The sequence below is a fragment of the Podarcis gaigeae genome (assembly GCF_964106915.1).
Source record: "Podarcis gaigeae genome assembly, chromosome: 7".
In the NCBI taxonomy this organism is placed as follows: Eukaryota; Metazoa; Chordata; class Lepidosauria; order Squamata; family Lacertidae; genus Podarcis; species Podarcis gaigeae.
This window is the reverse complement of record NC_139683.1, coordinates 34,528,262-34,549,945: the sequence shown is the minus strand read 5'-3', so window position 1 is coordinate 34,549,945 and position 21,684 is coordinate 34,528,262. Positions and strand designations below refer to the sequence as shown.

The 21,684-nt window shown below is 42.2% G+C and overlaps 1 protein-coding gene across 4 annotated transcripts in view; it reads right to left on the bottom strand.

Annotated features, from left to right (window-relative positions):
• Positions 1 to 21,684, bottom strand: part of CPA6 (carboxypeptidase A6) — a 46,085-nt gene that overhangs the window by 3,399 nt on the left and 21,002 nt on the right. For all 4 annotated transcript variants that reach the window (XM_083747929.1, XM_083747932.1, XM_083747930.1 and 1 more), the window contains 7 exons: positions 20,447 to 20,561; positions 19,957 to 20,058; positions 18,654 to 18,758; positions 16,111 to 16,221; positions 15,439 to 15,529; positions 9,578 to 9,780; positions 3,220 to 3,304 (listed from right to left, as the gene is read on the bottom strand). In XM_083747929.1, the coding sequence (XP_083604055.1) occupies positions 3,220 to 3,304; positions 9,578 to 9,780; positions 15,439 to 15,529; positions 16,111 to 16,221; positions 18,654 to 18,758; positions 19,957 to 20,058; positions 20,447 to 20,561 (812 nt within the window). The remainder of the gene's footprint in view (positions 1 to 3,219; positions 3,305 to 9,577; positions 9,781 to 15,438; positions 15,530 to 16,110; positions 16,222 to 18,653; positions 18,759 to 19,956; positions 20,059 to 20,446; positions 20,562 to 21,684) is intronic.

Genomic DNA, 21,684 nt, shown 5'->3' with positions numbered 1-21,684 from the left:
AAAGAAAGATAGGACTTTTTTTATGTATGCTACTACAGCAGCAAGAGTTCTCATCGCAAAGTATTGGAAGACACAAGAATTACCCACTCTGGAAGAATGGCAGACGAAGGTGATAGACTATATGGGACTGGCTGAAATGACTGGCAGAATTCGAGACCAAGGAAAAGAGACGGCGGAAGAAGATTGGAAGAAATTTAAAATTTATCTTAAGAAATATTATAAGATTAATGAGTGCTAAAATGTCGAGGTTACTGGAAAAAAGAGGATTACAGCTGTAAAAGATTAAGTAAAAGAGAAGAATAAGGGATAATTAGATAAATTTAGAAGAGAGGATTTGCTGAAATAAATTTGGAAATAGGGATGCAGAAAGGGGAGGTATGGGGAAGTCGGTGAAGTAGGGTTTAAGGAAAAAAAAGGATTTGAAATTATACATGTGTGTTTATGTGTTTGTTTGTTTTGTATTGTGTATTGTTTGTGTTTAATAAGTGTTGAAAAACCAATAAAAATTTTATATATAAAAAAATATCATCTTAAGCGTCAACTGTATCAAATCCCCCACTTCCTGCTCTCAGGTAAATATGTACAGAACTCCAGCCTTAATCATAACATTTCTCAAGAAGAACATTAATCCCTGTCGCGAGCTGCACCCAGCTTGCTGTGGGCTAGAAGAAAAAAGAACACGCTACCTCCTACATTTCCACTGGTGCTGAATGAGTGAAGTGCAATTCTTATTTGTTGTGTTTCCCACACCGAAGTACTGAATTAAACAAGGGTTGAATGGCGCAATCTGCGGCTAACTACAAGCTGAGCACTCCCACTATAGTCTTCATTAACTATAACAATATCTTTTAAAAATCTATTTTTTAAAACTTAAAAACCTGACATGACATGGCAGTTGCTGTGTGGCTGAAAACAGCATGAGGAAGTATGTTGTTAGAAGTTGGGGCAAGGCGGGGGATGCTTAACCAAACGTCCAGTTGGTATGAAAAAACAGAAAAGGCTGCAATCCTATAGCCACTTACCTGGCAGTAAGCCCCCTGAACTCAGTGGGCGTTACTTATGGGTAGATGTTTATAGGATTGTGGTGTTGGTTGCCTTAGGGAATGAAGTGTCCTGTTAATACTTTGTCTAGGAAACCGGTGGGAACCTGTGGCCTTACGGATATTGTTACACTTTTAATTCTCATCAACCCCAAGCCAACAGTCAGGGAATTGTAGCCCAGTGGCATCTGAAGGGCCGCAGGTGCCCTAGTCCTTGGGTTATGTTCATACCACTTTTCATTTTATACCACTAAATTTACAGTAGACTGAAGAAAAGCATTTATTTCTCTCTGCATCCGTTCTTCCAAAGTTTCAGATCAGAACAAACTAAACGAGTGAAGCATATATTCCTTTGCTATATAAAGCTGCTGGATTTCTTTTGTCTATCATAGTTGTCTGGAGACTTCCATTCAGGCTCTGACAGTTATTGAAAATTCAGACTTTAAACATCCCAAGCTCCGCTGGGAAGAAGATGAATTTTTAATATTCTGTAAAATATTTCCCTGTTGAAGATATTTTACTTTGGTTTTTTATTGTCTTCAAAATGATTGTGATCTAAACCCAGAATTCAAAAAGAACATAACCCAGAGTCTGAGTGAATTCTCAGTACATCAATATTCTCTACAAATATGTGATAAGATACAACCCAGACATCCTTGTAAGCTCAAAATACACATGCCCTGATCAGCAAAAGAGATCTGTGCAAGGAAGCATTTTGTTCCTGTAACCGACCCACATTCAGATACGTGTCTGGATGCTCATCCACACTGTGGTCTTCATTCAGACACCACTGAGTGGGCTGAATGTCCCTTCTGATGAATGGGAATTCAACTTGCACCATCAACTGTTAACTTCTGACTAGTTGCCCATAACTTGAGCTGGATTGAAAGCTCCATTGGAATAATCACAAACATCATTTATTATGTCAGTTGTTTCTCAGTGCCCTCAGTGCCCTCTAAAGATCCTCTCCAAGGAGGCAGATTGGTGTGTGTGTTTTTTTGCCAGCCTTAGACTCCATTGCTACAATTATTAGTACATCAAGAAGATCTGGGCTACATGGTTAGGTTTCTTAAATCCCACTTCAGTCATTGGATGGGACCCAAAGCATTACATGCATAGTTCTGCTCACCCATGAGAGCTCTTCAGCTTTCCTTTCCAGGGACAATCTCCATTCTTACTGAAAAGTCCATCCAAGGTCCTGTGGGCATCCCATGGGGGTACAAGAGTCTGGCACATAAAGGGCATATTGCTCCCTCCACTGGACATGCATGGAAGTGTTTTTGCTTGTGCACAAGACGTGTCAGGCTGGCATCTAAATATTGTTATGAGTTTGTGGGGGCAAGATCTCCCTAAATTATTAGATTTAGTAAATGTTAGGAATAAGTTGATGCTTGGGGTATTAAGGGAAGCTGCAAGACTGCTGAATCCTGTAGTGTCAAAAAAACACAGCAGTTCAAACCAGTTTTCCATGCTCAGGAAGTCCTTGGGAGAAGAAGGGTCATTTGCAAGAAACAAAGAGAGCAAAATACTGGGCCATTAAGAACGATTGGCAATGTAAATACTGCCAGACAGCAGAGAAGTGCCCCCTCCAGCTCTGAGTTAGTAGCAGAGGCAAAGGCCAATGGTAGCAGACAATGTCCAAGTTTAGGGTTTCAGCTTTGAATGACCTAGGTTGGTGGGAGGTCCTTGAAGCCAGCTGGCAGCAAGAAGGGGAAGGAGGGGCAGAACTCCATGTGAGTTGGAGGTGACAGGTTGGGACCAAGAGACACAGAGGATGATTTTTTGTTGTCCTTTTAATCCAAAGCTGCCTTTAAGAGGAAAGCCAGATCCTCATAGGATGTGAATGTCCTGCAATCCCTCCATCTACGTGCAGGTTGTATATATACATGGCATGTAAATAAAACCATATATGATAAAGACACCACAGTCTCTGCTATGCCCAAAAGGAAACAGAAACTCTAGGTAAGTGTTTGGAACCGCAGAAATCTCGCACCACTAAAAGAGATTAGGGTGGTGTGTAACAACATAATGTAAATTCCATGCAGTCGTCTCTTGCTTCTCATAGCAGACTGAACAAAGTTCTCTTTGAAATGGTTTGCTTGCATCTTTACAACACAGCCTACAATGCTAACACAGTACAAATAGAAAACTAATGAACTAGCATACTGGAGAAACTTACACAAAGTGCTGGAGGCAGGGCCATATCGGTATCTTATCCCATAAACTGACTGCAAGGCATTTACAGCGTTAAAAGCAGCAGATTCCTGGGAAGGGAACAAAACAAAACAAAAAACAGAGAGAGAATGAGAGAAACAATTGTAGTTATCCCAAAATTTCAAGTAATATCCAACAATTTATTAATGTTCCTCAAACTTGTTTTTACTTCATTCCCATTTCAAAGCTTCCAAACGCCAGCATAAATCATCTGGTTCACATTTTAGCATGTTGAGGTCTTTGTATGCTGCCATATGCCTGTTGCCTGTCACTGCATGTAAGGATTTGTGGACTTTGATACTAATTGAACAATGGCATTAAAGGAGGCATGAGAAAGGATGCCTCTGACCCCACACCTTAAAACAGTGAACAAGGATGAACAAAGAAGAAAAGGTTTGTTGACAGTTAAGTCCAGTCAAAGGCGACTATGGGGTTGTGGCGCTCATCTCGCTTTCAGGCCGAAGGAGTTGGCGTTTGTCCATAGACAGCTTTCCAGGTCATGTGGCCAGCATGACTAAACTGTTTCTGGCGCAACGGAACATGATGATGGAAAGCAGAGCACACGGAAACGCCATTTACCTTCCTGCCGCAGCGGTAACTTTTTATCTACTTGCACTGGCGTGTTTTCAAACTGCTAGGTGGGCAGGAGCTGAGAGAGAGCGGCGGGAGCTCACCCCATCGCAGGAATTTGAACGGCCAACCTTCTGATCGGCAAGCCCAAGAGGCTCAGTGGTTTAGACCACAGCGCCACCTGCATCCTTGAAATGACTGGGCAATTAAAGGAATCAGCAAGGATCCTCTGCCTGGATGCTTACAATCTATGCATGGGTTGGCTGCGGAAAAAGAAAGATCCTACCCCTCCCTGGAACTTCATGCTCTGCTTCCAACGGGTCTCCAATTCACCTTATGAGAATAGTTAATTTTGTGCAAGAGTGGGGAACCTTTTGGTCCAGCATGCCAGATTTTTATCTTCTCTCATGCCTGCAGGTTAACTTTGACAGTGGGTGGTACACTGGTACCTGCCCCAGATTCCCAGGATCTTCATGCCATTAAGGCTACTTTTCAGATGTCTACTGAGAATCTTCATCCAATTCACACCCAAGAAGATGCCGTTCCAGAGCGACAAGGCTGGGCTCATTGAAACACTCAAAATATCATTATATTTAAGTGATTTCAGTAGCAGAGTTGTTTCTGTCCAGGATATGAAAAAGAAAGGGATTTATATTGACAAGAACCATTCACTATGCAGAAATATACCTGAATTATATTTTGCAGTTGCAACAGCCAGTCTGTGACGGGAACCAACTTTCAAAAAACTTAATTATGATGTTACAGATAAGGGAACTGCTGAGACTCTGCTTCTGTATTTCTATATATTTTACATTTAATAATCAAATGAGAAAGTATATACAGAGTGCCCAGATGTGCTGACATTTTTGGATACCTCTAGAGAGCTGGCGGTAACAGTTATGAAGAGTCACAGCAGATGTCCGCCATGGCACAAAGAAATAGGTGGAATTTATTCAGTACTAGGTAAAATAGTTGAAGAAATGTGTAGCTACTTGCCCACAAGGATAACAACCGTTCTGCCACATATCTATAACTAAATGGTTCCAATAGATTTTTCTATGCAGTATGATTTCTGTTCTGGTCTTTTGCTGTGTTACCTTGGTTCCCTCACACCCCAGCAGGGTTTGGCTCCCAAAACCATTCATCTCATTTGTCACTCTGGTCGTGAAATGCTCTGGTCATTGAGAACCTTACACTGGCTTCCTGTCCACTCCCAGCACAAGCTTATTGACTGTGCTTTCAAAGTCCTCCATGGCCTTCAGTACATCCTGCCCATGATCTTTGCTTCTCCAGCTTCACAACCTTCTGCTGTCTGAACTAGTTCTCCTCCTCCCTCAAAAGACTCCATCCTTTCTCCCCTGGAGGCTTAGAATTGCCTCCCAAAACACCTGTCTGATACCACCACCATCTTCATTCAAAACCTTTGGCTCAACCCATAATTTATCACAGTTCCCGCAACTTACCCTGTAATAAGTAATCCTAACCCTGCTTACATAGAGGAAGTCCCACTGAATTCAAGCTTGCAGCCTAATCATGTGCAGCTGAAAGAACTGGATGTTCTTTCCCTGTGAACCCTGCATCCTTCCTTGGTTGCTTCCCCTGTGTCAGGCTCTAAGCTCAAGGCGGGGATCAGTTCCCTTGTATTCTGTAAAGCTCATTACAGTTATTGATTTATAAATATTATAAATGGCTACAGGACTGATGGTAGTGGAAGAATATGGACTGTGGAGACAGAAATAGCTGCATTCCCATTCTTTCTGCTCCCCCCAAGTTTTATTCTCTGGTCTAAGTGCTATCCTCATACAGGGAACCACAGAAGAAGCAGGAGGCTGAGTGAGCTCTGTTGTGCTATCATGGGAAGACAGATTCTAGCCTTCTAAATAGGGATGCGCCTGCAGTTCCACATCTGTTAACTAGGTTGCCATATGAGAGGTCACTAATTTTATGCATTGCTGAACCATATATGGAAACCAGGGATGGACAGAACAGTCTGTTTCTGATCCATGTCGGTACTGCAGATGTTTATTCATAAGGTTCATTTTGTCCTGTTTCCACATTAATCTCATATATATATATATATATATATATATATATATATATATGTATGTATGTACAAAAATGCATGAACATTTATATTTAAACATGCATTGAAGTAACCTATTCTATCTCAAAATATGTATTGAAATACATATTTATCTGAATTTGATTATTATTTTTCAGCTGCTGTTGCAAATTTGGAGAAGAGCAAAATCAGAAGGTGTCAATTTGCATTCCTCCAGAAGGAGTCAATTTGCATCATAATCTATAGAAATCAAATTCCTCAAGCACCCCTGGTTTCTCCTTTGGATGTGTTCTGTGGATGAGGGTGTGTGTGTGTGTGTGTGTGTGTGTGTGTAGTGACTGTCCAAATGCAAGTACTTTGTGCTTCAGCTCAGGTCTCTGTTGAGACAGTGTCTGGATGAATGACTGCCTGGGAGTGACACTGCCCCAAGTTCCATGGTGGGATATTAATATAATAAATAAAAATAAAGGGCTGTATTCAACTAAGTCCTACTCAGAGGAAACCCATTGAAATCAATGAACCTAAGTTAGCCATGTCCATTAACTTCAATGGGTCTGCTGTGTGTAGGACTTCTTTAATAAATAATAATAATGATAATAATAATAATTAATTTATACCCCACCCATCTGGCTGGGTTTCCCCAGCCACTCTGGGCAGCTTCCAACAAAATATTAAAATACAATGGTATATTAAACATTAAAAGCTTCCCTAAACAGGGCTGCCTTCAGATGTCTTCTAAAAGTCTGGTAGTTGTTTTTCTCTTTGACATCTGGTGGGAGGGCGTTCCACAGGGCAGGTGCCACTACTGAGAAGGCCCTCTGCCTCGTTTCCTGTAACTTGGCCTCTCGCAGTGAGGGAACCGCCAGAAGGCCCTCGGCACTGGACCTCAGTGTTCGGGCAGAACGATGGGGTTGGAGACACTCCTTCAGGTATACGGGACTGAGGCCGTTTAGGGCTTTAAAAGTCAACACCAGCACTTTGAATTGTGCTCAGAAACGTACTGGGAGCCAATGTGGGTCTTTCAAGACCGGTGTTATGTGGTCTTGGCAGCCACTCCCAGTCACCAGTCTAGCTGCCGCATTCTGGATTAGTTGTAGTTTCCAGGTCACCTTCAAAAGTAGCCCCACACAGAGTGGATTGCAGTAGTCCAAGCGAGAGATAACTAGAGCATGCACCACTCTGTGTGAATACCTTTTAATTCTATATTTAAACAAAATAAAATGACTTTTATTGCAAGTTTGCTCCTGAGAACATCATTGCTGTGAATCCTCAACAAACCCTATCCCATGATACTGATGACCCTTTCAGTAGTAGAATCAGGGTTGGTTTAAGCTCCAGTCCCACCCCCATTCCCACTGTCATACAACTTCATTTCAGATCCCCTGACCATGGTTACTGAAAGAAATAGTTTAATAAATTAAATAACCATCTCCCCAAAAGACTGAAATCGACTACACATGCACATGTCTGCGCTGTAAAACGCAGTCAAAGACAAGACTAAATGTGGGGAGTTGTGTATCCTTTTCTCCAGTTTCAATGCCCTAAATAATTTAGTGCACTAATTCAAAGAGTGGCTGGCTGCACAGTTCTGTCTAGTATGCTGGACAGAAGCCTGTTTGCCTTCAGCTCAGGAATTATTAAAGAGTCCCCTCATTTCTGAATACTGAAGCCCATGGTAAAGCTTTCATCTGTTGGCCAATCTCAACATGCAAAATAAATCTGAGGATCTGGTGCTTGTGAAGTTTGCCTCAGGGGATGGAAATGGAAAGGAAATCCTTTGTGATTCTGCTTTGCAGCTCAGCACCGTTCACAATTAACTGAGATCACATCTTACATGGTTGTTGACGGCATGGGTAACTGTGCCTTTCTTTTGTTTTCTGTGCAACTGCATTGGTTATTTGATATTTGTGCAAGTGCACTTGATGGTTTGTGACCTTTCATTGCAGTTTTCCATCATGTTTCCTTCTTCCTCACCACCAATGTGAAAACAGAGTGACATGGCCTTTTGACATATCTCTTGACATGTGGGTGTTGTTCTCCTGCTCTGCCTCGTGCCGTGCTGCAAATTGCTACTGGACCAGGGAATGTGCATAGAATACAGGGGATCCAGTGGAGACTAAACAGTTCAGGTGAGACCTTCACCTTTCTGCCAAGTGTGGAGAAGAGCAGGGGCTCTCTTGCACCAAGCTCTGACTTTGGTCCAAGAATGATGCTCTGGCCACATCTGTGATATTGCAAGTGATCTCTGATGCACCTCTCTGGCTCACATGTTTTTGGTATCCTTCAAAACATTCTTAGACCAAGCAATCAGTTGCATTGCTTCAGAGGTTCCCTTCTCAACTGCAAGTAGCACTGACTGAGAGCACGTAATCTGTTGCCTAGCAATTCCCATAATACATTCTCTTCCCATAGAACAGATATTAGCATAGCTATATGGATAGTGAAAGCACTGACTGAAGTTTAAGGAGGCAAGGAAATAGAGTCTGACCTCAAGTTAAGTACACATGGGCATTTTTGATTGGCTTTATAAATCCCTGGCTGCTTTTGTCACAGTATTTTGGGCACTCGTCTAACTCCTGTCAGACCCGGTGCCACAAAATCTTTCTGCAACATTCCTAATGTTTTGCACTACCTCTCTTGGATCCTCAAATGAAGCAAATTGCTTATTGTATTCATTACTGATCATATAACAATTACATTGGATGATATGCCCATGCATAAATATGAAGTATAACTACTTTGAACTGAGAGCCACACACCAAGCAGCAGCAGCAGCAGCAGCAGCAGAAGAAGAGTTTGGATTTGATATCCCACTTTATCACTACCCTAAGGAGTCTCAGGGACGCAGGTGGCACTGTGGGTTAAACCACAGAGCATAGGACTTGCTGATTAGAAGGTCGGTGGTTCGAATCCCCGCAATGGGGTGAGCTCCTGTTGCTCAGTCCCTACTCCTGCCAACCTAGCAGTTCGAAAGCATGTCAAAGTGCAAGTAGATAAATAGGTACTGCTCTGGCGGGAAGGTAAACGGCGTTTAGGTGTGCTGCTCTGGTTCGCCAGAAGCGGCTTAGTCATGCTGGCCACATGACCCGGAAGCTATACACTGGCTCCCTCGGCCAATAAAGCGAGATGAGCGCCGCAACCCCAGAGTCAGTCACAAATGGACCTAATGGTCAGAGGTCCCCTTTACCTTTTAAGGAGTCTCAAGGCGGCTAACAATCTCCTTTCCCTTCCTCTCCCACAACAAACACTCTGTGAGGTGAGTATAAGATGCCCCCTATTTTTGGGAACTCCAAATTAAGAAAATGGGGGGGGGAGATTGCCCAGAGTTGCTGAGCTTTTTTAAGGGGGGAATCCGGAAAATCGCTCACCTGCCTGACATATGCTGCCACTCGCACACATTGCAAGTCGCCCATCATCTGTCCCCTCCAATCGCCCACAGCGACAGCTAGTCAACACCACCCCTTGCCGCACCCACCAATAACACGCCCAGTAGCCGCAGACAATCTCCGGCTCGTGGCAGCAACCAATCCCACGTCCCCCCTATGCACTATCCGTGTATAAGACGACCCCCATTTTTTTACATAACTTTTACATTAAAAAAAAAATTGTCTTATACATGTTAAAGTACAGTACTTTCTTCAAATTCAAAGTGATCTGCAAGGATTCAAAATTCTTCAAATCCCATACTTACCACACAGCTGAAATTTGGAATAGTCGCATACTTGTAAGAGTAGGGATACAACAACATCTGGGCATACGCATGAAAGGACAGGTAAGCTTTTATTTGCTTCCGGTGTTTGCGAAGAAAGTGAGCTACAGCCTTCACCTCTGGCTCAGATTCAGGGAAAGGACCACAGTATGTGTCGTCGCAGGGGTGGGTGGAAGCCCCTTCCTCTGTTTGTTGAAAAGAAAAAGAAGACCAAATTAAGCCCACAACATTTAAATTGAACGCAAGCCAGGAAAACGCCCACAGATATCGTGCTGGTACTGATGGGGCTCTATTTTTATTAAAATAAACTCTCTTGAACAAAAAAAAAAAAAAAAGGAAAGGAATAGAAAGGACCAGTTGGCCAAAACCACTTTGCTGCCTGAGGCTAAGGCAGGGCTGACGTTAGGGAGAGTAAGGTAACAGCATCTTTCAGCAAATGCTGGTGGGCAGCAGAAGGGGCTGCTGGAGGACAGAGTGGTGTGAGCCACATGGCTTGTCCTGCGCCCCCATAACTATCCTACTGTCCTCAGGTGCACTGGAGGACATTACCCTATTGCCCATGTGGAAAGTAAGATTGAACTGCCATTCTAGTGTGTTTCTGTGCATTGAATGGTGGAGGTATCATTCAGGCAGCAAAATATATTGGGCTGGGCCAAGGTAAAGTCCATATATATATATGGGCTGACTGTTGAATCTCACTTTCAACCCTGGCAAAGGGACTGTGCACCTGAGGTCAACAAGATCACTGAGATGGGCACGGGGTGTGTGTGTGTGCTGCATGACACAGCAGCTCTGTCCTCCAACACTGAGCTGCACACAGGTGTTTTTTTTATCTGTTTGGACAAAGGATTTGGCCGAAATCAGAACTTGAAGCCCTTCCACTGCGGCTGATTAAACTGAAGGCATTATTTAAACCAGGTTGGATAGTGCCCGAAACCTTTCTTGTAGTAGCTTCAATACTTCAGAATAGTCATGCCAATTAAAAGAATAGAAGTGGATGGAGTTTTTGTTTGTACCAGCATGTATGTTACAACTGCAGGAGTGCAGATGCAACATTCCCAAAACACTAACCATGGCTTAGTCACAGGGAGGTTTACCAGTTTCTGATCTGTTAATGGTTAGCATGATGTCCTTTATGCTCATTGTGTAACTGGCTTGGGTTTAACACACAAAAACATATTTTTTCCAGGAATTCTGCATAACAATGAGACCTTGACTGCTGCATTTTTGCTGCCACAAGGGGCTTATTAAACACTCCTTTTAATAAATACAATTTGCATAAAATGTACTTTAAATAGTAAGGGGATGAGAACCAGCATTGCATGACGATCCTTAAAAATATGAAGTATAATAGGCTATATAATTAGCATAATAACTCAGAAGTAGCTAAATAGCACTTGCATAGTCTGAGGAACTAAGACACGAGAACTTCTCTTCAAGGCCATCAGTGAAAAAATGCAAAGATTATCTTAGTCTGAGCTCAGATGGGCGCTTTGTGGTAGCGAGGGCATGTGGTATACTCTCTGCTAAACAGACAGCCACCAAGTAATCTAACTCAAGAGAATCATCTCCTAATTTCTTATCAAATGCTATAATTCAGTTGTTTTCAAGCTTCAGGAAAGTATTCCCATATTGCCTGGCTTGAAAAGACCCGCATTAGTTCAAATTGAGCTGTTTAGATGTCTAGTCTGCTCTTCCAAAACTTTTCTTGAGGCAGCTTTGGATCTTTGCCTGTATAATGGATTGGTGTTCTTCATTCATAGTGCTAATTTCGCAGCTGTTAAAAGACTTATCTTTACCTCCTCTTGCTGCTGCTGATGTTAACTAGCACAGATGAAACTGAGTTTATACCAGGCTAGAGAAAGTTAGGTATGGATGCTTCTATTCATGACCATCCTGCCACAACCTGTAAATCATGGGTAGGCAAACTAAGGCCTGGGGGCCAGATCTGGCCCAATTGCCTTCTAAATCTGGCCCATGGATGGTCCAGGAATAAGTGTGTTTTTACATGAGTAGAATGCATCCTTTTATTTAAAATGCATTTCTGAGTTATTTGTGGGGCCTGCCTGGTGTTTTTACATGAGTAGAATGTGTGCTTTTATTTAAAATGCATCTCTGGGTTATTTGTTGGGGCATAGGAATTCGTTCATTTCCCCCCCCCCAAAAAAATATAGTCCAGCCCCACAAAAGGTCTGAGGGACAGTGGACCGGCCCCCTCCTGAAAAAGTTTGCTGACCCCTGCTGTAAATGGTAGTTACAAGATCTAATCGAGGACTGGGTCACACTGACTTATGGCTCCTTTGTTGCAGCAGAGACTCCAAGTCTTCATACTTGATGTGATTCTCTGATGGGGCCACAAAACCAATTTGCTACTGCCCAATAACATGGCACAATGCAATATAGCTGTTATTGCATGGCCTACCTCAGATGGTTACTTCCTTAAGGTTACAAAGTCGGGAGAGGATTCTTTCAGACAGAAATAAAGCAATAAATTATTCTTTTTAGATGGATTCAATCATTATTTTACAACATTTATATATGGGATGATTAACCTCAATCTTCTTTTACTAGCTATGATTTGCAGCTGACTCAGGTAAATTGTATACTTAACTTTGGTAGGCTAAGCTGATAGCAACTGTTCCAATTTCCTATCGAACCAATAGAATCTCTGTGTACTACTCCTGTATCATCCCCACAATTATGAGGAACACTAATATTAAAAGAGAAATGCTAGCTGCCATGCACAGCTATGCAGTTCTTTATGTTATTACTATATTATTTAATGTTTTTCATTCAGATAAGGTTTTCGAGTTTAGGTGGGGAAGGATAAAAAGGAATTCAGTAAATGTCAGCTATTGTCGAATGCCAGAGCTACTGTCACAACAAGACAATAAAAATCCAGGAAATGACACAATTGCTCTACAAGGTTGTTTCAGAAGATGGTCGAATTGTTCATCTCCCACTGCAGGAGACAATCATTAAAGTGAACTCGATATGTTGTGCTTTCTTGAGATGGATGAAGGAACGAAAACAGAGTGTATGGGTTGAAAAACTTGATAGTGGCTTTCATATTGATGCAAAGAGATGGAACAGTGGATAACCTGTAACGTCCCAACTACATAGGTTGAGAGAGATGGCATTATCTCCTTCTGTCATAAACCCAGAGACTCAGACACAGAGTCTGAGGGCCCAGTAGTGCAAATGGAAGAGCACCACCACTAAACTATAACCCCAGCTCCCCTAGCCCCAAGATACCAGAAACCCTGGACCCCAAATCTGGATTTGTGCCAGAGGAGAATTTACCAGCTTCTATGTTGTTGTTGTTTTCCATAAAAATAAAGAAAATATGTAAATTTAAAACCTGGGACGTTTTGCTTTCAAACTATATGATCTACAACTGAGCTTCTCAAAAATAAACAGTCTGGGTGTGTAATAATGTTGCCTATATGTATGTCACTAGTAAAATTAGAGGCACAAATGAAACAAATAACTCCATCCCATGTGTGCTATAGACTGCAAAGCCAAATCTGGAGATATTCCTACTTGCATTAGAGAAAGGAGTGAGCCACAAGAGGTAGGCGCTGTGTCAAGGTGCTTATGCCAGAAAGGAAGAGAAACAGAGCTGACACAGAAGTGTTGCCTTAAAGGAAAAGAAACAGTCTCGCTCATTGAATGCCAAACATGTGCTGAAGAAATGCAAAAACAGGATTCGTGCTCAAAACCTACCTGCCCTCAGGCACCTGTTAAGAATTTCAAGGCCTGGAAACTGAAGATGGAAGTAAGACATCTCCATGAGAACACAGAGTGAAGGTTGTTTTTCTGAATAAAAACAGGTCAAGATAATACAAACTATGACTTCCCTGTTCATGTTTTTTTTTTTTTGTCTCTTTGAGAGAGGCAATGTAAGATGACAAATGTTCATGGGATTCGGAGCAAAGGACTTTCAAGTTCTAATTCTGTCATAGATGTTGGCTTGCATTGTATCCTTGGGCAAATATGCAGCAGTTCTATGTCTCCATTTTACTTCTGAAAAATCACTGACATCAAAAAAGGACTGTTCTAAGAATCAGCTATCTATAGGACGGCACGTTGGGGGGGGGGGAAGGATGCACATGGGAGTGCCATCTGAGCAGAGCAAGCACAGACGTGTATATTGATGTGAAAGGTAAAAACTAACTGAAATGAGGGATGAATTCCCACCTGGGTTGAACACATTTGATGTAATAACAAGCAATATATAGATAAGAGAGCCAACCAGATGCAAATCTGTTCTTCATGTCTTCAAAAAAAAAGGCAACTGAGTTTCAGAATTAAAAAATTTACTCACTTCATTCTCTTCTGTTTTGTTGTGCAACAGGGGATTAAAGGAATGAAGGAGACCAGAGGCACTGGCATAGATTCACTAGGCAACCGTGAGGCAGTCTCTCAGTTCCTTTAGGCCATAATATGAACTAATTAAGTATAAATTAATTAGAATGGGCCTAAGATGTGGAGCTGTGAATCAGGAAGTTCCTGCTTTGAATCCCATCTCTCGTTTTGAACACAGTAGGTAGCCATTGGCAATCTACTCTCGCTCTTGGCTTCAACCTTCCCATCTGCAATATGGAAGGTAATAGCAATAGTGACTTGACTTTACAGGGATGTTGTATGTATTACAGCTAAATAATAAACGTCAACCACTTTGAACACTTGAAAGCGCTATACAAATGGTAAGGTAATAAATTTTATTATAATTTTTATTAATTGCATACATGGGCTGCTGATTAGTCACATACAGTGCTTTTTTTCTGGAGGGACGCAGGTGTATGATACCCCTAAACATTTTGGGAATCTAAGTTTGGCCTCATTGAGGGGCAGTATTTCAATATGAGTAGGAAAATGAGTTTTCCCAGTAGTGATGTATGGAAGTGAGAGCTGGACCATAAACAAGGCTGATCGCTGAAGAATTGATGCTTTTGAATTATGGTGTTGGAGGAGACTCTTGAGAGTCCCATGGCCTGAAGAAAATCAAACCTATCCATTCTTAAGGAAATCAGACCTGAGTGCTCACTGGAAGGACAGATCCTGAAGTTGAGGCTCCAATACTTTGGTCACCTCATGAGAAGAGAAGACTCCCTGGAAAAGACCCTGATGTTGGGAAAGATTGAGGGCACAAGGAGAAGGGGACGACAGAGGATGAGATGGTTGGATAGTGTTGTCGAAGCTACCAGCATGAGTTTGACTAAACTGTGGGAGGCAGTGGAAGACAGAAGTGCCTGGCGTGCTCTGGTCCATGGGGTCATGAAGAGTCGGACGCGACAACAGGAAAATGAGAGTACCCCTAAACATTTTTTTAGGGAAAAAAAGCACTGGTCACATCAATTATTTGAAACCCACAAAACTTTGTAGTTCTCTAGTGGGTTATTATGCCTACATCTAGTCCCATATTGAGGCCTACAGCGCTAAACTGCAAAGTCCGATGGCATATCCCCCAACATTCCTCAAATAAAAATAGGGACATTCTATCCTGCATCAGTGCCCCTTCCCACACCCGCCATATACGCACACTGCCAATGGAATACGGGGGGAAAGAGCGGGGCTGACTGAGCTGCCCCAGTGGGACTTGCATTTAAGCATGGATATAATTCTAGGCCAGGGATTGTTGCTTCTTTCTTTCTGCTTGCACCAGGTGAGGAGTGAAGTGTGATTGATCTCTGTGTTTATAGTGAAACTGTTAACCATGGTTTGATTTGCTTCGCAACCTGGACCATATCCAATAAAAATTTGCAGTGCACTTTAATATCCTAGACAATAAAATTGCTCCATAGCTTGCTAATTCAAATACAGGCTAATTCTAGACTTACCACACCATTTCACCTTCCAGTTACGATTGGCATCTACGCCATGGCAACGGAATCTTGAATTCTTTGATCTTGTTTTTCTCCAAAATCGATCCTATCCATAATTGTTTAGAACATGGAAATACAACACATATATATTGGTAAAAAAAGCATCATATGCATATTAACCAATTATTGTATAGATGCTTCATGAACTCCCTCCCCAAACACATATTTTGAAACACAGGCGACTCTCAACTTATGCTGGGGTTAAGTTCCTGGGATAGTCTGTAAAGCCAAAACTGTGTATAGTCAAAACACACTGGGTTCAACGGTGGGTGGGATTGCCAAAGTCCTTGTTCCTGGATGTCCGCCATCTTCCTTATTTTATTACTTTGGCCAAGTGCATAAAGCTGAATGTGCACAAATTAAATGCAAGCATGTTGCAAATTACCTGTCCTTGACTGCATTCGTAGAATCACAGAATTGTAGAGTTGGAAGGGATCCCTAGGGGTCATCTAGTACAACTCCCTGCGATGCAGAAATCTCAACATGCAGTCCCCCATTCAATTTCAAACCATTCCAGATCCTACAATGTGCTAGCAGTTTTACTGCTGCTCTACAAGGAGGATATCAGTAAAAATATATACTGAATTCTAACTCTACTAATACCTTAATGCTGGAAAGATGACTTACCTGGGTCCAGCTAAAATGGTATCCATCCACATTAAAAATAGGCATGATGTAGAAATACAGTTGATTTAACATTCTTCTCATGGCTGGGTCACTTTGATAGGTCTGGAGAGCCTATGAATGGGCAAAAGAATAATCAAAGTAATGTTTGTAATCAAAAACCCATAGGAACCATCCTGAACCCTTCATTCATTATTACGAAGTACGGTAATAATCAGATCTGCAGAGCAGGACTAGAAACATAAGGCATGCTAGAGCTCAGATAGACTTTGGTGCTCAAGCAAAGTTCTACTAAGACAGGCATCCCCAAACTAGGATAATGCCATTAAAAAGAAGCTCTGCTTCTTTGTTGCTAAAGTTCCACTATTCTGGAATGGCGTAAAAAACTCACCATTCCAGTGCCATTAATCTAGTTCCTGTCTTCATTTATTATTGGGGCAACATGGAACCAGATGACCTGGAAGCAACTCCCACTCCAGCCTGAGTCAGGCCTAGGTCAACATATAAAATAGTAAGTAGATAGAGATTTAAGAGCAAGAGCTAACAATCTGCAGATAACTAGGTCTACTACTGCAGTCTACAGGGTCTGAGCACTACTATGAGCCATGGATGCTGAACTGATTCATTATGGCATACCGAAGTATATTTGCCTCGCAACAATTCATATTTGCAAGTAAAATACATGGAAGAGCATTAAAACTTAATGGATTCTGGGGTGTCTATGCCCCACTGATTAATAATTTCACAGCAGTCTGGTGATGGTTGTTTGAAAATTCCTTCATGCAGGAGCTTCTACTGAGAAGCCCATCTCCCCCTTACCCCCCAAAATCAGCTTTATAAAACTTCATTTATGTTCACGAATGTTTTTCATTCAGAATTAAATTCAGCTGCCATGTCCCATAATGATTGCATGTGAAACTGAAAACAATATAGAACTGATTTTTTTTTTTAAAAAAACAGTTTTAACCGTAAAAAGCCCATAGCATCACTTGTTACATAAGGGACCTGATTAGGTTTGTACTTTCTGCAGTAAGGTTAGAGATATTGGTATATTTGTGGTACTGGAAATTATGGAATATTGCACTCTCAGAGAGACTGACACAGCAACTTGGCTCATCCAAAGGAAATGCCGAGGAGGACAATTTTTATAAAATGCAATATATCTTTTAGCTGCCAGAAACAGCGTTCAAATGACATCTCCAGCACAGTGGTGCAGCTAGATAACATTAGACCCTAGATTTAGGCCACATTCCCACCATACATATAAAGCTCTATGGCAGCACTTTAGCAGTCATGGCTTCCCCCAGGAATTCTGGGAGCTGTAGTATGTTAAGGGTGCTGAGAGATGTTAGGAGAACCCCTATTCCCCTCACAGAACAACAGTTCCCAGAACTCCCTGGGAAGAGAGATCGGCACTTGAACCACTGTGAAAATGTGATGGGTGATGGGAGTTGTAGTCCTATAACAGCCAAAGGTTAGCCACTCTTGCTGTACACTTTCCAGTTATGCTATATTTATTGTCCTCTTGTTTTCCTTGTATTGTTTTGTAGTAGATAAACACACAATGTCATGGCAAAGAGGAAACTGCCATAGTTATTTGCAAAAGCATGTATAGCGTGCCTCACTGTGGCAACAGCAGGCACTGCACCCTATCTTTTAAATGCAGGCTTAGCAAGCTAATCGTTGCTGAACATATTTCATATTTATTACAGTTTTATCTCCTCCCTTTCTCCAAGGAAATGAGAAAGTGTGCAAGGCTCCTTATCCCACACCATTTTATCCTGTCAATAACCCCGTGAGATAAGGCTAAGATGCAAGGCAATTACTGAGCCATGGCCATTCGGTGAGTATTATACCCGAGTAGAAATTTGAACCATGGTCTTCCTAACCCTAGTTCAACTCTCCAACCATCACATACATCTCAAAAGGACTGGAAGATTCACCACATATCAGTGCATAGAGCGCAACATGTAAGAGCTACATCACTGTGTGCAGGGGCGTAGCTAGCTGCTCTGGGACCAGGAGCGACAGGGGTGGGGCGAGCCACTCACGGGGGCACCGCAGCAATCTGCCCAGGGGGATGACGCAGTGAGCTGCCCACAGAGTCTGCTTGGCGGACGCAAGCCCCATGCTGCTGTTTCGGGCAGCGTCGGACCCCAAGCCACCACTTCACTCCCAGGAGAGACACGTGGCTCAAGCGCACTGCAGGCCAGACCCCGCGGTAAGTGCCAACCCCCACTGTCCTAAGTCAAGAAATCAGCTAGTCACAATGGCAGTGGAGTTATTCACTGGGATGTACCAGGGCGCTTCATCCTTATCTATGCAGGAAATGGCTGATAGCAGATTAAGCTGCATTATGGCTGCTAGCAATATTGTCAAAGCTTAAGGTTTGAGAGCACCCTAGCCTCAGCTTGCTTCTGACAGATACGGCTACCTTCACTCTAGTTAACCATTACAAAGGAGTTCCAGATACAAAGGCAGCAAACTGAATGCGCCAGACTTACAATTTCCTAATTCCAAAATACAACAGGGGAATCGATCCTTACTTCTTTCACAAACCACTGGCAAAATGCTGGTCCAATCCATTCTCTTGCATGGATTCCACAGTCTATCCAGACAGCTTTCTTGTAAAGGCGTGATCTTTTGCCGAGCTGCAATAGTAAATGTGCATAAGTGAGGAAAAAACAAAAAACAGCTGAGCACCACAAACTGCTTTTGATAGTTCCAAAAGAACTTAACTTTGCAGTGCAGGAGGAAGCAGCAAGAGCAGAAACAAGCTTAAATCCCCTACTGGACTCACGGAAATAGTTTCACACTTCTTTGGCTCCTGGCTCTCCTATCTTACAAAATGAAATTTGATGGTATGTTTCCCCCTCCTTCTGAACACTTTCAAAAGAAATACATGTCAGGCTTCCTTCCAACTCTATGATTCTATGTTCCTAGGTGGAATTTCCTTGGCCATTCGTGTTTATTGTTGTGAGCTTAGTGGGTTGGGTAGGCTGTATGCCTGATTCATGGGCATTTGAGTTCCTGGATTCAACAGCGACTCAATTACACACGCACATTTTCAATCCTGAACCTCTCAGGAGGAACCCTTTTTTGTACTTCGGTTGTATATATGCCTGTGCAAATAAACCATATATCATAAAGACACTACAGTCTTCGCCAGCACTCATTCCAAGGAAACCAAACCCTGGGTCAGGACGTGGAACCACTGTTGTGATTCAAGGACCCGTCCTCCCGCTTGGGGATAAGAAATACACAAGGACACAATATATTAGGTTAATGGGCTAGAAAAGGCCACAGCTTTATTGATTACAGCATGTGAGAGGTATTGGCTTAGGCACTGGATAAACAGCAGAGCTTGACTTCACCCCCTCAGGGAGGGGTGAGTCTAACAAGGGTTAACCACCAGTAGGGGGAGCCTGTTGATGCAAATACAACTGTAAGCTCTCCCCTGATGTCACCGGGGGTCGTGTCCAGGCCCCCAGCCACCAGCAGGGCATCGGAAAGGTTCCACGACCGCCAGATTCCTTTAACGGAATACCCATAAAGTGAAGGGGTAGGCAGCGCAATGAGGGGAAAGAGCTGCCGCGGCCGCATTTGAGCGGCTAAACCCCGCCCCCAAGCTTCCCTCCGATTGGAAGACTGATAGGGGAGCATGGCGCGGCAGCAATGACGGCAAGCAGGGGCTGGAATGCCCCCTGTGAAGCGTGGGAACGGCTCCAGATCACAACCCCTCCCCTCCGAGAGGAGGAGAGACTGAATTTTTCACCACTCAAAGATTGGGGTGGCCCTACAGCATTATATGCCAATAACTTCATAAACATTTTATCAGTTTTCTTTTACCTTTAGCACAAAAAGTGGTCTTCCTTCATATGACTTGCCAACACTGAACATGTGGACAAGATCTGAATGAGTTTTGTTCAGGTGATACATCCAACTTTGAATCTGAAAAAGCAAAAATAAAAAGAGACAAGATGCATCTTTTTAATTTGAATCATTTTCCGTATCATATATGAAGGTTCCCGTTTCCCAGGAACAGTCCCTGGATTTACACATCAGTCGCCATACAAAATCCGTTGAAGTTGAAAAGTGTGCCCGGATTCATTGAAAAAATAAAATAAAATCTGGTAACCTTATTATATATGAAAATTAAAAACTAGCACAATATTGCAAAGGCTAGGAATCCCCTAAAGTGTTTTCAATGCGTATTATAGAGTTTCCTAGTTTGCATATTTTTTAAAGGTTATTTATAAGGCTCTAGAAATAACACGTTTGCTAATTCCCCAGGACATGCACTTGCAAATACATGGGATACCATTTTAATGTTACCTACTTCCTCCAGTGAATGATATATTTCATAGCTGTATCCTGGTAATGATCTACGATTCCTGGATGACCCCAAACCACTTTGCTTTTCTACTGCTTTTTGCAGATCAGATATGAGGACGCTGTGTCAAAAGAAAGCAAAATGAATAAATGCAGACCAAGGAAGAAAGGGCATAGAAAAATGCAGGAAAATAACACTGCTACGGCAAGCTGAAGTAACATAGATTGAAACACGTTGAGGAACTATTTGTGTCACTTTCATAAGGCTGCCTAAATTGGTCGTGATAGCATTCTGGTATGCTATAATGTGCTGTCAAACAAGCTAGTTGTTTTGAAATATAACAGTACTTTGAAAAAAGCCGAGAAGTTTTTTTTTTAAGGGAATGACAGAGCATGATGTAAACTAATTAGCCAGTATTGAAGTTTAAATGAAAAACTTAGTATCTTCCACATTTTTGCTAGATCCTGTTTTACATTCAGACTTCTAAGAAGGGTTACTGTGAAAATGAAAGAAAATTAATCTCATTTTACAATCTGGAATACGTTAATCTTTGAACCTGAAAATTCAAGTGGATCTGGGCTCAGCCATTTGTTGCATTAGCTTCTCTACTCAGCTTTGCCTAAACCTTGTCAGCTTTCCCATGGGCCGAGGACTTGTGCAAGAGGGATTTGCCCTCTCTCCTCTCACCATGGCCTCCTGCACTCCCAAATTGGCCGGGAGAACTCCCATAAGGTGTATGAGGAGAGAGAAGATTGTTCTGATTTGCTTGTGCACACAGGACATTTGTAGTACCACAACATTGAATTCCACCCTTAATTTTTAAAAGCCTATTTAATTTATTTATTGGTGTTGCTGAGAGGTGGGTTTGGGTTTTGTTTTGTTTTGGTATATCGACTTTATTCTCCAGTTGGTTTTTTATTCTTTTTATAGTGATTTTTTGTTGCGGTTGTAAGCTGCTCCATAGGTGAATTATAGAAGTATTGTGAATAAATAAATAACGCTTATAATCAAGCCCACAAAATTTGTTATGTATTTGCTATCTTGCTGTCCCAGGTTCCCTTTCGGAGGATGGGTGGGATAGAAATTTAATTAGCTGATTAATTAAATCATTCCGTATATCCTCCCTTGAATATTTGATAGCTCAAAGGAAACTCTCAGAAGCACCTTGCTAGCTTCACTTCTTGTGTTGTTGTTTTTTAAAGATATGTTTTAGCCCCCAGAGCCATACAGAAAAGTTGGAACAT